The sequence below is a fragment of the Pseudonaja textilis genome, chromosome 1 (genome assembly GCF_049901715.1).
Source record: "Pseudonaja textilis isolate UNSWEBS1 chromosome 1, rPseTex1.2, whole genome shotgun sequence".
Classification (NCBI taxonomy): Eukaryota; Metazoa; Chordata; class Lepidosauria; order Squamata; family Elapidae; genus Pseudonaja; species Pseudonaja textilis.
Window position 1 is genome coordinate 176,317,697 of NC_141990.1, and position 15,091 is coordinate 176,332,787.

General features: G+C 41.5%; 1 protein-coding gene across 1 annotated transcript in view; it reads left to right on the forward strand.

Moving 5' to 3' along the window:
• Positions 1–293: 293 nt before the first annotated feature.
• TMEFF2 (transmembrane protein with EGF like and two follistatin like domains 2) overlaps positions 294–15,091 on the forward strand; it is a 250,986-nt gene continuing 236,188 nt past the window's right edge. The window contains exons 1-2 of the mRNA XM_026697244.2: positions 294–1,199; positions 3,188–3,297. Of these exons, the coding sequence (XP_026553029.2) occupies positions 1,025–1,199; positions 3,188–3,297 (285 nt within the window). The 5' untranslated portion in view covers positions 294–1,024. The remainder of the gene's footprint in view (positions 1,200–3,187; positions 3,298–15,091) is intronic.

The following is a 15,091-nucleotide window of genomic DNA, read 5'->3' on the forward strand; positions in this document are numbered from 1 at the left end:
CTCGGACCTCCAGCGCTCGCACATGCGTCGTGAGCGCAATTCAACTTTCACACGCTTGTGGTGCGCCCGGCTGGGACCTCGGCTCAATGAGCGCGTGTCTGCGCGCTCAGTTCTACGGGAGGGCTTGGGAAAGCGGGCGGTGGCGGTGCGAACGCTGCGCCGCCAAAGCGCCTCCGCCCTGGAAGGATGCAAGGTTTTAGAGGGCGCGCCGTCGATCCGGCCAGAGCGCTGGGGCTTCTTCGTGCAGAAGACGTCGCCCAGTCCGAGATCCCCGACGCCCGCGTCTTTGCTGCGAATCAATTCACCCTTCTGGGGAGGAAGCGGCTTCTCTCTCTTATCCGCCACTTGCCGGCTGAGCCCCACCAGCTCACAGGGCGGGGTAGGGTGTTGCCGCCCCCGAGCTTCCGCGGTGCGCCTCACAGAGAGAGGACCCAACCCAGCCAACATTAGCATCAGCATCTCTCGCTCCAGCTGCTGCTTCTGCTCCCGCCGCCACCACCACCACCACCCTGCCTCCCTCCCTCCCCCTCCTTCCCAGGGACCTGCATCCCGCTCGTCCAATCAGGGCCGGCTCTGCCTGCGCCACGTGACCCCGGCGGGCTGAGAGGACCTGCTGCTTTCCCAACGCCAGAGGGATGCAGGCGGCAGAGCAGGAGAGGCGGCAGCGGCGGCGGCTTGGCTGCGAAGCGCCTTGACGCTCTTTTCTCCAGCTCAGCCCAGCCCGACCCCTTATGGCAGCGGCTGCTCCAGCCTCCTGGCTCTCCTCCTCCTCCTCCTCGACCGCCCTTGCTCCTGCCACTCCCCGGGCTGGGCTAGGCCCCTGGATGTCTCTGCCGAAACTCTCAGGATCCTCTTCCTCTTCACCATGCTAGTACTTGGGTGCTTCTTCTTCCTAGCTTGCTGTTGGCTGGGGCCCCCGGGATGCTAAGTCGCCCCCGACGCCTCTTGCTGCCCTCCTGCCCGAGACCGACCTGCTTTGGGGAGCTTCCTTCTCACTACCGCTCTAGAGTTGGCTCCAGAAGTCATGGTGTTGTGGGAATCTTCCGCAGCTCGCCAGTGCAGCAGCTGGACACTTTGCGATTGCTTTTGCTGGTTGCTTCTGCCGGTGACACTGCTCATCATCGCCCGGCCGGACAAACTTGCAGCCTTCCCTACCTCCTTAAGTGACTGCCAAACGCCGACCGGCTGGAATTGCTCCGGTAAGCTTGGGCGGGAACGTGGGGCAGAAATGGAGGCTCTCCCTTTGCAAGCACAGGCATCTTTTTTTTTTTCCCCCTCCGGACGGGTGAAAGAGGAAGAGGGCTTGAGGGGTGGGATTGATGCGCTTCTGAAAAGCGGCCCACCGCGGGGCTGTTTGGACATGTCCGGGGAACCCGGGAGACAGACTAAAGAGCCTTTTTTTTTTTTTTACTATTTCCATCCCGCTTTGAATTGCCTCCGTTCGAGACTGACTTTGGATGGTGAAGCTCGCTAGGCTTGTGCTGTCTGAATGCAAACGCAAAGGGTGGATCTTGTAAAATGATTCTTAGGACGCTTGCCCGTTATTCAAAGTTAGAGCAAGCAACCGATAAAACGCAGCACTTAAAAGGGATGCTCTTTTGCAGGAAAGTCTGGACTGCTTACCAGGAACCAGCAAGTCCAGAAAGCTCATGTCCACCTGCCTTGTTGCTTTGGGCATATTCCGGGGATTTTTAGGTCTTTGGGGTGACCGTGAGTTCTTTCCTTCACACCCTCTTTCTCTCTTAACTTTAAAATCTGGGGTGTATTCTGGTGTTAAACTGGAGGAAAGACTTTATTCCCAAGAAGAAAAGCAAAGTATTAAAAATCAGGTCCAAAGCTGGCTAGTGATTCTGAAAGCTGCTATTAACCAGGCTTCCTTTGCCTGATTTCTCTGGTCAGTTTCATTCCTGCTCAGAGTGGTTTTCCAGGCACCCTCCAACTGCTCTAATTGAATAAGGAAGCGGCAGCACCAGTGAGTTATTACCTCTCCTATGAGTTGTCTTTTCCGATGATCAGGCTCATCCTCAAAAGGTTAATTGTTCCTCTGTCTGGAATGTGCTTACCAGCTGTGCTATCATGCTTCCCACATGAGCTTGACTTCCAAATGTTGACTTCCAGTGAAAATCTCTATATTTCTTATGCAAGGACCCATTTATAACTGCATTTATACATGCAGTGAGAAAAACGGCAAGCCACTAGAAAAATGCAGCTTTTCTTTTCCCCCATAAAAAGTGTGAAACTCTGAATCTGAAGCAAAAACAGATCTTTTCTCTCTGTGTACAGAAGGTGGGGACAATACTTGCTGGATACATCTTTTGGTCAGCACTGCAGTTTCCTCATTTCTATTGGCTTCATTTGATTGAGTCAAAGAAACCCAAAGCTTCATATTTCAGTCACCTTTACAGCATCTATAGGATTTAGCCTGGTATTGTTCTGTAATGTTAAAAGTATTCCCCAAACTACTTGAGATACATTACAGGAACCACATAGTTTGTTGAAGTCTGTGCCTCCACCATGCAAGTTCTTCAGAGCAATGTTGCCTTTGCCCCAGAGGTAATGTTTTCATTTTTAAAACACAGCCAAGCTCTGGATCCTTAGACCATAAGGATCATATAGACGCTAGTTTGGGAGCCTGAAAAATGGCTGTTTTGCTTAATCCCTTGCTACACACCCTCAGAATAGGATGGTAACTAGCTGAGGTCTGACAACTGACTAGGCATTTGTGAGTTGACTCTCTAGCCAGATCTGTTAACCTGCCTATCAGAACCGGAGGAAAGGCTCTTTCGGCAGCTCTTTGCAAAACCTGCCCCCTCCCTCCTATTAACCTGGAGGTGATCAGTCTTCATTGGAACCAGGCAGCCTATCACAAAAACCATGCAGCTGGTTTATTACCAGATGAGCGTTGAAGAAATTCCCATTTTAGACTTGGGGACAGAAAAGCTGTTAGGAGGGGCAGGAAATGGGTTGCTTTACAAGCAAATGTTTGATTTTTGAGAAACTAGAATCTCCTCATAGAGAAAAAGGTGAGGTGGCAGCAGCAAGGAGAGTATGCCGGAATAGCAAACTCCTTTGGGGAAAGGGTGCTAGCCAAACTGGGTATGAGAAAATAGCACATGCTTCTTCCAATTGCCCTGTTCCCGTCCCTTTGCCAGACTGAAGCTGACAGCATTTTTCTCTTCTGTTTGAGGTTATGATGACAGAGAAAATGATCTCTTTCTCTGTGACACCAATACTTGCACATTTGATGGGGAGTGCTTAAGGATTGGCGATACCGTGACTTGCGTCTGTCAATTCAAGGTAAGAAGATTGATCTCTCATTCGGTAATTCACTAATGAGAATACAAATCAGGGATCTTGCTTTACAAGCCATCACTTGACCGTTTATATCTCTGCATGGAAAGAAGTCAGGGAGAAAGACTGGCTCCAAGTTTAAAGAGCTGGCAGGATACCCAACTGGTGTCAAGAAGATAAGAGTCTCTGGGAAAAGGAAGATGTTGTTCTTCCAATGCTTCCTTAGAGTTAGATGCTTGTGCTGGATGTAAGCTTGAATTGGGGTGGCCTTTATAAAATCAGTTGTTCTGCTCGGTCTCCTAATCAGACAGATCTTCAGTTAAAGATTCAGCAGGCCATATGCTGATGTGATGGGTAAAGAAGGCCTGAATAAGTATGAGTTCAAATATGGGTATCATCGAGATTGGAAAGAAGGTTGTTCTATTCCTCCAAGAGGGAAGTGTTTTTGGATTGGCTGGGGTCAGTTCTCAATTCCAAATCCAAGAAAGTATAAATATCACTTGAATCGATTTCTACTGATTTTAAGGGTGGAGTCCACATCATCTGAAACAAAACTTCCTATGTGTTAATAAACCTGAAGATGTCTGTCTGGAACAGTGAAGACAAAGCTATTCTTAGTTAAGCGAAATGTAGGAACTGCTCCTGTGTTAAACTGGCATTTAGAAGCAAACTTTACCTGGAAATGAAGTCCCATTGATTTCAGCGAGCTGCCTTTCTTTCATAGAATTCTGCTTAAAATGGCTTATTAACAGTCAGTTTCTTTGCCCTAAATGCATGACAGAAATCAGCACGCTTTCCCTCAGAAGGGTGGCTTAAATTCAGATTTTAATGGAACATAAAGAAGGATAAATAATACTATATTTCTGCAGAGATAAATTATTATTATGTTTTCTTCTGCAAACGTCGGAAGTACATATTTCAAAAGTAAACTCCCCCGACAAAATTTCATTCAAATTGAATGTCATTCCTAGACTAGAGTTCAATACATGAATTTATACCACATTGAACATTTTATTTTCTTTGATTGCTTAAAAGTCTATATTTTAATTTTATAAACCTTGTAAATTAGAATAGACTTTTATCATGGAAAAATCATTCACTTTTAATTTATTTCATTTTATGGTTTGTACTGTGCTGACCATATTTATAATATTTATGGTTTCCTTAGAGCTTAACAGCCATTTTCAGACCTTTAATACTATATAATATATTTAGTTATTCTAAGTCAATTAATATACTGGAAAAGTATAATCTTTATGACATTTGTCAATACCTTGTTTACTCTTTTATATCCTACCTTTTTAGCCCTGTTTTTGTACTTTCTCTTTCTCAGTGAATATATTTTCTCTAAAATGTTGAATGAAATAGATGTTTACAAGTGGACAAAAAGAGAATAGAATCATTGTGTAGTATTTTCAAATTGCTTCCCTTTGCATATTTCATTGTGTACCAAAACATATGAAGCATGCTTTAGAAGTAAGACATCCTAGTAAAGGGATAGAGAATGGAGATTGTCCTTTTATAGCTTTACTTCCTCTGGGATTCCATGAAAATAATAACAGTTGCAAACATCACTAGTTTAGCATGTAACAGTGAAGTAGTAGCAGCCACATGTGATAAGCCTTTAATTGAATAAGAATTCTCTAAGCATGCCCAGGATTTCATAGCCAGTGCCTAATCAATCTTTAAATTAGGTATTAGGATTACATAATGCTTGCTAAAGCCATGCTGTGCACGTTGCATTTATATTTATGTTATCACTAAGCCTATAAATAACCATCACATTCAAATGTCATATTTCCAGACCCAAACTCTTGCCAAAAGAGGAGCAGGATGATCAAAAGGTATTCTCTGTAAGTCTCAAACGAATCTCTTCCTTGAGTTCCTTGGAAGTTTCTTCTTCCAAGGCATTGATTTAACGCTTTGTCCTTGTCCTTGCCTGGGAGTGGCAGCAAATTCAGCACCAACAGCAGCAAACTCAAAGCAAGCTCAGAGCACACTGACTTCCTCCTGTCTGGCTCCAGTTGGACTTCACAATTGGTTTAAATTTAGGGAACACAGTGGACTGAAACAGGGGCTTTCATAATAGCAGAGGCAACAGAAGCTATTACCCAAAGAACAAAAACGGCTGCTGGGAGTATATGGAGTCTATTGAATCTTTCGTTCTCGCGCTAAAACAACTCAATCCAAATTCTACCAACTCAAAAGAACAAACCCTGCTAAGTAATAAATCGTAAATGATTATAAATTCAATCAATACAATACTACCTGGGTTCAGTTAATGCAGGACCTCTGCAATAACCGAATGTAGGGCTATTTTCTAACCCCAGAATCCCTAGAAATTCAAGCCCTCTTAAAAGCTGTGCACCATTTAGCTTGGAAACCATTTCTCCTAACCCAGAAATGCACTAGCTATCATGACCCCCCACTGGGGTAAAAACATGTTCTAGGTAGGGTTGCCAAAAAACTTGTTATTGTGCTTTTACTTTCTGTAGTAATCCGACCATGCTTTTCTGGAGAAGAACAGGTCTGTTTGCCCATTGCTGCAGATCAGACAACACCTGGGACCACTTTAAAAATTGATCATCTAGTTCCTGGATTCACCCCCAACACAAAACCAAAGTTTAGAGCTGAACCCTAAGGAGTCCTGTTGTGCTTGTTGTTGTTTTTTCTCAGCACATCGTACTAAGAAGCAAAGCATGATGAACATTTTGCTTGTACAAAGAGATTAATTGTCCTATCAAAACTTCGTTGTGCATAGATGGTAGAAACCAGGACATCCATGGACAAAATGAAGGCATCCCACCCTGCAGTATGATCTCAATCTAATATTGGGGAGGGAACAGTGGAAGTAAAAAGTCAAAGTAGATAAGGAATAAATGTTCTCTTTTCCTGGTAACACTATTTTTGGGAAGTTGAGAGGTAGGCTTTGCCACTTCTTCAACTGCATCTTGGTCTTCAGCCTGTTTATTCCGTCACCTGGAACCTTATTTTCTTTGGGTGGTACTGGAGATTGTTTGAACCCTGTGAAGTGTGTGTGTGTGTGTGTGGATATATATAGGTATAGATAGACTGCATATAAATCCTTTATATTCTTTCACACACATACATTATGAAAGAAACTCCCTCTGCCATTTGACTGCTATGCCGATAAGCCCCAAGTCTGAATGGCAAGTTAATGCTGGTAAATAGGAAAGAAATGGTATTGCTGGGATCTGACTTCTGGATAATATTTGGCTGAAGTCTGTCTTTACAGTACTTCTGCAATGCTTGCTTATTTGGAATCTACTCTTAAGAATGATAAGTCAGTCTCCTGATTTAAGGTAACCATTCAGCTAGAATCTTGAAAGGCTGTGCCAAACATTTCTTCCTAAAATCAGTGCAAAGGCCATGGCACCACCCTGCCTCTCGTTTTGGTTTCATTGTTTTGTCCCCATCCAAGGAAATAAAATTTTCAAAATGCCTTAGCCTGAGCAAATGGCAGGTAGCCTTTTTGAAGAAAAGTGGCAGACGTAACTATAAATGGGCAATCAACCTCTTGGATCTATGTCGTCTTATTCATGGATTCAGTCTTAAAGGATTTTCAGCTCAGTTTCTCCATCAACCGGATAATACCTTTTATGTATATGAATTATGCGATTATTTATTCAATTTATATATTGTCAGAGTTGGTTCAATCAGATTTTATATTAGACATACACTGTGTGTTTGTAGACAGACACACCAGGATATCTGGCAAAAATGCATGTTTTTTGCAATATTTATTTTTATTTATTTATTAAATTTGCTTGATGCCCATCTCTTCGCAAGGCGACTCTGGGCAGCTTTCAACATTCATCTATCTATATCTGCCTGCCTGCCTGTATCTATTTGTCTGTCCATCCATCCATCCATCCATCCATCTATTATCTATTTGGATGATGCAGTGGCTCAGTGGTTAAGATGCTGGGCTTGTCAGGTGGAAAGTCAGCAGCCCAGGTTCAATACCTGAGTGCCATGTGAGAAGGTCGAGCTCTTGTTCTCACCCCAGCTCCTGCCAACCTAGCAGTTTGAAAGCATGGAAATGCAAATAGATAAATAGGTACCACTTCAGTGGGAAGGTAACAGTAATGTCATGCTGGCCACGTGACCATGAAAATAGCTTTGGACAGTGTTGGCTCAATTGCCTTGAAACAGAGATGAGCACTGCCCCCTATAATTGGCAAGGATTAGTGGAATAACATCTATACTATCTCTCTCCCTCCCTCCCTCCTTGCATACGTGTGTGTGTGTGTGTGTGTGTGTATTTGTTTTCTTAAGTTTTCGCAGGTATTTATATGTATGGTATTCAGCTTTGTTTGGGTATTTTCCCACATCATTATAGTTGTGCTTTTAAAGTTGTAGTAACTATAATGACGTGGGAAAATACCTGAACAAAGCTGAATACCATACATACATACATACATACACACACACATACATACATACATATATACATACATACATACATACATATCACATTGAAATTGCAGTAAAATACAAGTTTAAGAAAGGGAGTAGAATATACTGCTATTAGTTGATCAACCAACTACAGTGTGATGGTCCCCCTTTGGGGCCCCAAGCCAACTGGAAAAGTCATGTTTTCAGGTTCTTGCAGAAAATTAGCAAGAGTGGCAGCATCTCACCTCAGGAGGAAGATGTTTCAAAGGGTAGGTGCTACACAAGTGAAGGCTTTTCTCCTGGATCCCGCCAACTGGAATATACACTTTTTGAATGCAATTTTTCCCTAACAGAATTTTTTAATTCAGTTTTCTTCTAACATTAGCTTCTGTGTCCCCATTGAGCTTCAAGTGGTATGATCTGAAATATAATTATTTTTCCCCCGCATATTTGTCTTGAAGTTTGAATTAACTTTGTTTAAAAATGAATGCTAATTTTTTTTGCTGCTAATATTATGCTCATATGAGATTATGCTATGTCCTAATAAACTTATATCCATGCTAATAAGCTTATTAGGACAACTAGCTTATTAGGGCTAGTTGTCCTAGTAAACTTATTAAGTAGTCCTTTGAAGACCTTGGGTCCATTTTGGTGCTCAAGGCATATCATCTGTGTTGGCAATACAAGGCATGTTTTCAAGAAGGGTCACACAAGTTAAATCAGCTTAAATCAGGCTACTTTTGTTTGTCTTGACTCGCTCTTTTAAAATTAAAAGCCTGGTCAACATTAGGAGTCGCATCTAGTGACTACGTCTAATTATTTAATTTCCTAGAATGTCACTCTAGGCTCATGGGTAAATGGGAAAGTTAAAAAGCTACAAAGCATGATCACACTGTGCTGCTTCTTCTACTACTACAGGTAAGGATAGGCAGATTGCTAATAATCCTGTCAATTATACCATCTTGAATTGGTAGGACTGCTGATTTTTCTCTAGGCTTATTTTTAAAATGTAGGGGGGGAGGAGTGTGCTTCCAATATTTCGTATATCATGGGAGTATTCTGTGAGTCATTTTACCAAAACTCAGTTCTTTTGACATGTACATTTCTCCGAAAAAGATGTTTTTAAATGGAAAGTTCTTTTGTAATTTTTGTCTTTCAATTAAGGAGCATTTTCCATAGAGACGTTTCAGTAGCATACCTTTTTAGGTTTCTTTGCAAGAAGGACGTTGTTGTCATTGTTGTTGTTCAATTACACAATGGAATCACTGACGGAGGATGGTGTTTACTTGGGTCTCTTTAATTTTGGAACTGGCCTTCTTTGGGATACAGTGTTTTGCAGAACTGCACTGTTATTAGCAGTAGGTTCCCCTGCTTCCGAGATGGTTTATTTTATACCAATTGAATTTACGAGTAGAACTGGAGGCATTTGGGAAAAGTCTGCTATTCCATGCCTGTGATGACCTGGGGTGTGGCACGAAAACAACACAGACAGAGAACAGGTCTAACTCCCCTTTCTTGCTCTAGCTTTGCCCCCAAATGTCCCCACATTTACTACAAGTCCTGAAGCAAAGCTCTCACATGCACCTTCAACAGCCTCTGGCTGTAAGTAGTCCAGTAAGCAAGGTTAGCCAACCAATAACCAGGGCCAGCAGTCCAGTAAGACAGATTAGCCAATCAGTAACCAGGGCCAGTGGTCCAATAAGCCAGGTTTAGCAAACCGGTAACCAGGGCCAGCAGTCTAGGAAGCCAGGTTAGCCAACCAGTAACCAGAGCCAGCAGTCTAGGAAGCCAGGTTAGCCAACCAGTAACCAGGGCCAGCAGTCTAGGAAGCCAGGTTAGCCAAATAGTCACCAGAGCAAGTAGATCAGGGAAGCAGGCAAACCAGGCAAGCCCCACAAGTCAGAGCACAATAATCTCCAGGCGTTTGCAAGTGCACGTGAGGCTCCACAGATTCATTGCTCGTTCTTGACAAATGCCCCTCCCACTGGCACCTCCTTACATCCCAGTCCAGGTGTGCCTTGTGAAGGGGGTGGGGGCACTCTCCTCTCTCAAGTAGCCTGCTCAGTCTGTGTTGATTTCACCTTCTCCTCTCCATGCTCTAGGATCAGGAGGGGATGGTCCTTGCTCTTTGCCTGAGCTCTGTCTCTCCTGCTCATCCTTGTCTGCAAACCTTTCTAATCCTGAAAAGCCTTGCCCGGACTGACTCTGCCCTTCCCTAGTTTCCTCCAAGGCCAACGGAGCTGCCCTCTCGATCTCCGATCTCCGTTGGCTCTTGTTCCAGCTCATTTTCCCCTGCAGATTCAGACTCTGATGGGGCATGACAGGGCCATTGAGAATCAACCATTTCCCCATTAAATTTGAGCATCATAAAACGAGGTGACACAAATGAGAGCTTGGATCCACCTGAAGTTGGTGGATTGCTTATGTGTGTATGTGTGTATGTGTGTTGCTCTTGGGATCTCCAACTATCTACAAAGGATAGTATTTATGACATGCATTAAAAGTTTCCTCAGAAGATTTCTGCTTCAAAAAAAAATTTCTAGAAGGCATGAGGTTAAGGCAGATGTGTCCTTCCTTGCCAACTAGATTGTTTGTAGTCAGAAGATCTAGGCTGAAATCACCACTCTCATTTTCAGAGCTCCATGGACAATCATGTACAAGTTGAAATTTCTTAACCTAACCTGTCTTTGAATGGTAATTGCGATGGAGCTTTCTATGGGAAAAGAGCACGAACCAAAATCAATGCATTAGCAGTATCATGATCTGGAGATGTCAGGGTTTGAAACTTAATTACAGGATACAATTGTTATTATTTTTTAATTTGGTTATGCTTGCAAATTAAGCTGCTGGGGAAGATCCAGAACTAAGGACCAATAATAGTTGTTAGAAACCCTAAAATGAGCTGGCTGGAATCAATGTAGATATGTACAGTAAACTGACCTCCTTCATTAATTTTAATAGATAGGTTGCAACAAGTGTCATATAAATCCCACAAAGTCAAGAATGAGAGGAAAGTACAAGTTTTTCAGATAGGGGCAAAGGCCCTACTTGATCTTTGAGTAGGTGAATATGGCTATGCTTCGAAATGGAAGCAGGATTAGGACCAAGAAAACACATGACAAAAATTACATTTGATTTAGTTCAGTGTGAACTGAATTAGTAAGCTCTTACAAATGTATTAATTGGCCTCTAATGGTGTATTAAAACATTTTATTCTGATAACTTTTGGAATGGCAATAATAGTAGCATCTGAGGTTGTGGTGGCTCTTAGAGTTTAGATGGGATCTAGATTTTAGTGTCTTATTTTGACTTCTTTTGTAGTTTTGGGGGTAGGGAGAGAAGTGACACATTTTCTTCAATTTTGTCTGAGTTAAGTATCAAGTCCAGAAATGAGTTCTTCTCCAGCTCTTTCTTGTTTATGAGTGAAACAGGAAGCTTTATGTGGGTTTGGATCACCAGGCCTGGGCATTCAATTGGAAAATTGAAGAATCTCATGTCTGACATTACATGGTGGTTGTACCACTCCTAGCAACCCTCTTTCTCTACTCTAAGTGCACCTAGAATCAGGAAAATGAGAAGATGGCAGAGAGGAGGAAAAGAGAATAGATCAGATTGTGGTGATAGGGGGCTTTGTTTACCAATTTGAATATGGATAGTCCTCGACTCACAGCTTAGCAACCATTCAGAGTTACAACAGCACTGAAAAAAACCTGACTTATGACCAGTCCTCACACTTATGACTATTGCAGCATCCTCACGTGATTAAAATTCAAACGCTTGGTAACCAGCATGTATTTACAATGGTTATAAGAGTCCTGGGATCATGCAGTTGCCAAATGCAACCTTCTCAGCCAGCTTCTGACAAGTAAAATCAATGGGGGAAGCTGGGTTTGCTTAATGAGCACATGATTAACTTAACAACTGCACTGATTCACTTGAGAACCTTTAAAAAAAGGTTGTAAAATCAGGTGCAACTCACTTAACAACCTCCTTGCTTAGGAACAGAAATTCTGGTGCTAATTATAGTTGCAAGTTGAGCACTACCTGTCCCCTGTCCCAATATCAATTGTTAGTCACCTTGCTTGGAACAATATGTCTCACTCCTGGCTCCTCTTTTTCCTTTCTCTTTCAACTGTGTTTGTAGAAAACCCCCACCCCCAATTCTTAACAATAAACTTCTAATGTCAGTCTCATAAACTACTATATACTATTCAGGCAATCAACCTACGACTCGTGCCGGACCTGCAAAACCAGGAACATGTCTGAGTACTGTCATACTAGCAACATGGCACGGCTCCATCAGTTGATCTCTGTAGATGTCCACCCCAAGGAGCATATAACCTCGTTTATGCTCAGGATAGGTAATTTGGCAGTTAAGGAAATGATATCACCGTGCAGTGGAAGATTTATTCAAGGGAAAGATTTGTGACTCTGATTCAAACATTAGTATGTCAAAGAGAAGAGAATCCCAGATTTGTATCTGCTTTGTTTTGATAATAGCACTGATTTGACTTCCCAAAATTTGGACAAAGAAATAAAACCTTTTGATTTTCTATACCATCCGGGAAACCACAGATTGTAGATATTTTATCCCATTCATAGAGCTAAATTGCATATCTTATGATGATTTTTTTAAGTTAGTCTTTAACTTAACTTTAACATTTTGATTTTAGCTTTTCTGCAACAAAGAAACACAACTCCTCTGGAATTTCTCTATGACAATTATTTAAGTAATGATCACTCTGTATGCACCATAAGATTTAACAAAATAAATAGAACCAGCTTGGTGTTCTTGTTAAAATGTTGGCCTAGAAATCAAGACACTGTACATTCTAGTTCCACCTTAAGCATGAAAATCAGTTGAGTATCTTTGGGCCAGTCACTCACTTTCAGCCCAACTCATCACACAGGGTTGCTGTGGGGAAAATAGGAGGCAGGAGTATTAGGCATGTTTGCCACTATGAGTTACTTTTAAAGTAATAAAGGCAAGATAAAAAGATATCTAATAAATACATGAAATAAAATATGAGTCAAAACATTTTGCAGCCTAGGATGAAACTCAAAAAAAATTTTCGCCTCAGAATTGGACAAGAGTAGCAATTGAATCTTGTTTCACCACTACTGATGGGGTGGTGGATAAAACGAGGTAGAATAAAAGCCGCTTGGCCCATGCACCTTCCAGCATCCACTGCCTAATTTCTTATCCTACTCAACTTAATAGTAGGACCAGCCTACCTTAACCCTAACCTAACCCTTGTAGCAAACCTCCATCCCCCTCTCCCTTGCTCATGTATCGTGTTCATGCATTGAATGAAAAGTTATAATTTCCTCAAAGAAAATGTCAAAAGCCTTTGCTACAGCAGAAACAGGTATTGCCTGAAGCTCCAGGTCTTCTTTCTATAGTTATACAAAATGCATTGGTAGCATTAAGTGGAAGAGTGGAAAAATAAAATAACATCTATTTTCTCAAAGGACCAGTTCAGATCAGATCATTTGGAGTTGTATTCTGATTTATTTTAGGAAGACACTTTGTCTCCAGAAATTCATCCATACTATTCGAGAACTCTGCAAACAAAAAGAGCACCAGGCACCCACCAGATACTCACGGTGAGGGACTTCTCACCATGAGTAGCTGCTGGGGTCTTTACTATTTCTTTACTGAGCATGCTTATTACACATCTATTTCAAAAAGAGCAGACACTATTTCTTCTTGCAAAGAGCAGTCCTATGTGCTTATTAGGGGATTCATTCTTAGTACTTTTCCATTCCTTCTAGACCTTTTTATACCATCCATAGTTTGTTTGTTTTTTCATTCCAAGAGGAAGCCAAATTATTTGGATAACCGAAAGAAACTTATGGTAGGCAAGATGAGCATAGTTAGTTTAAGTCTACAGAAGTCTATTTTAAAGCATAGGTCATGCTTGGAGGGGCCAATTACTGCATGCACGAAGATACAATGGGGGAGGGGATGCTTTAGTCCTTATCTCTTATTTCTCCTGCTGGAGACATTTGTAGAAGCCAGCAGGGAGAGAAATATCTGCTGGAGGAGAATAAAGATAGAATTAAGCACAGAACAAAGGTCAAAAATAATCTTAAGTGAATTGCCATTCTGACCACGTGCCCAGGAATTAAAGTGATTGTAAAGTAGAACAATATCAGAGTTGGAGCCAAGCCAATAATTTTAGAAGATCAGTGCCCGAGATGGTGCTATCACTGTCCTATCACCTCTATTGTGATTAAAAACAGAGCCTTTTTAAATATATTATCAAGTTGGGTGTGTGGGTACATGAAATCAAGTATCCATTTATCAAAAAAAGTGAACTGGTGAACTGGCCAGCAACCCTTACCTCCCAATGCTACCAGGAAATTGTCAAGTTATGTTGTTTTCCCAATTTATGTTGTTTTCTTGTCATTGGACAGATTAACATCTTTCCAGACAAAGTACTAATTTGTAGTCCTCAAACCATCCCCTGCTACCCACCTGAGAGTACTTATCTGTTTTCCAAAAAATTATTGGAGACAAAAATGATGCCAGTTCCTCATCTATTTTTCGAATATTAAAAGTGTCCATTATACATTGACAGATAAGGGAAGAAATGTAACGAGCACCAAAAGGAATTTGTATAGGCACTGATGTCTCCCAGATCCATCTTGCCAGTGTTAAATGTACATTAGACATTTCAGGTTTTCTGCTACTTCTACATCATTTTTTTAAATTATTGCTACTCATTATCATGCAGAGTCAAAAATATGAATCTGGTTAAAAAAAAACTCATGTGAGATACATATGACTAAAGGGAAATAATGAATGCTACTTATATTCTCTCATGAGTGAAATTTATATTTTAAGCTTCTCGCTGTGTGCACATGAACTCTTACTGCATGAGGGTCAGAGGGACATATTAAGCCTTGTAATTTGCCAGTGAGTGAATATCATATGAGATGCACATGACCGAGAGAAACAATGTAAGAGTCAGATATATGATACTTTTCTCTATACTTTTCTTTTTTCACATACAGGTCTGTGAAAGATCCAACACCATAAAGTTTGTTCAGCTTAGGCTGGCCTGGAGTGCCAAAGAGGAAGCATTTTGAAGATTCATAATAAAATACAAATACAAATCAGAAAATGAGGATGTTTCAGGGCAATTTATTATTTAAACTAATAGGTACCTCTGAATAGATATATTTATACATCCTTCCATACACAGAGAGAAGGCTATTAGACCTGCGTAGAAAGGAAGAGAATAGAACACATTGACTAATTAAATAATTAAAATAGATGAGAACCTGACACCATTAATTATGATGAGCATAACATAATATAGCTTTTGGTGACTTATTCTTGTTCCAGAGAATTTCCCAATAAACTTCAGGCTGG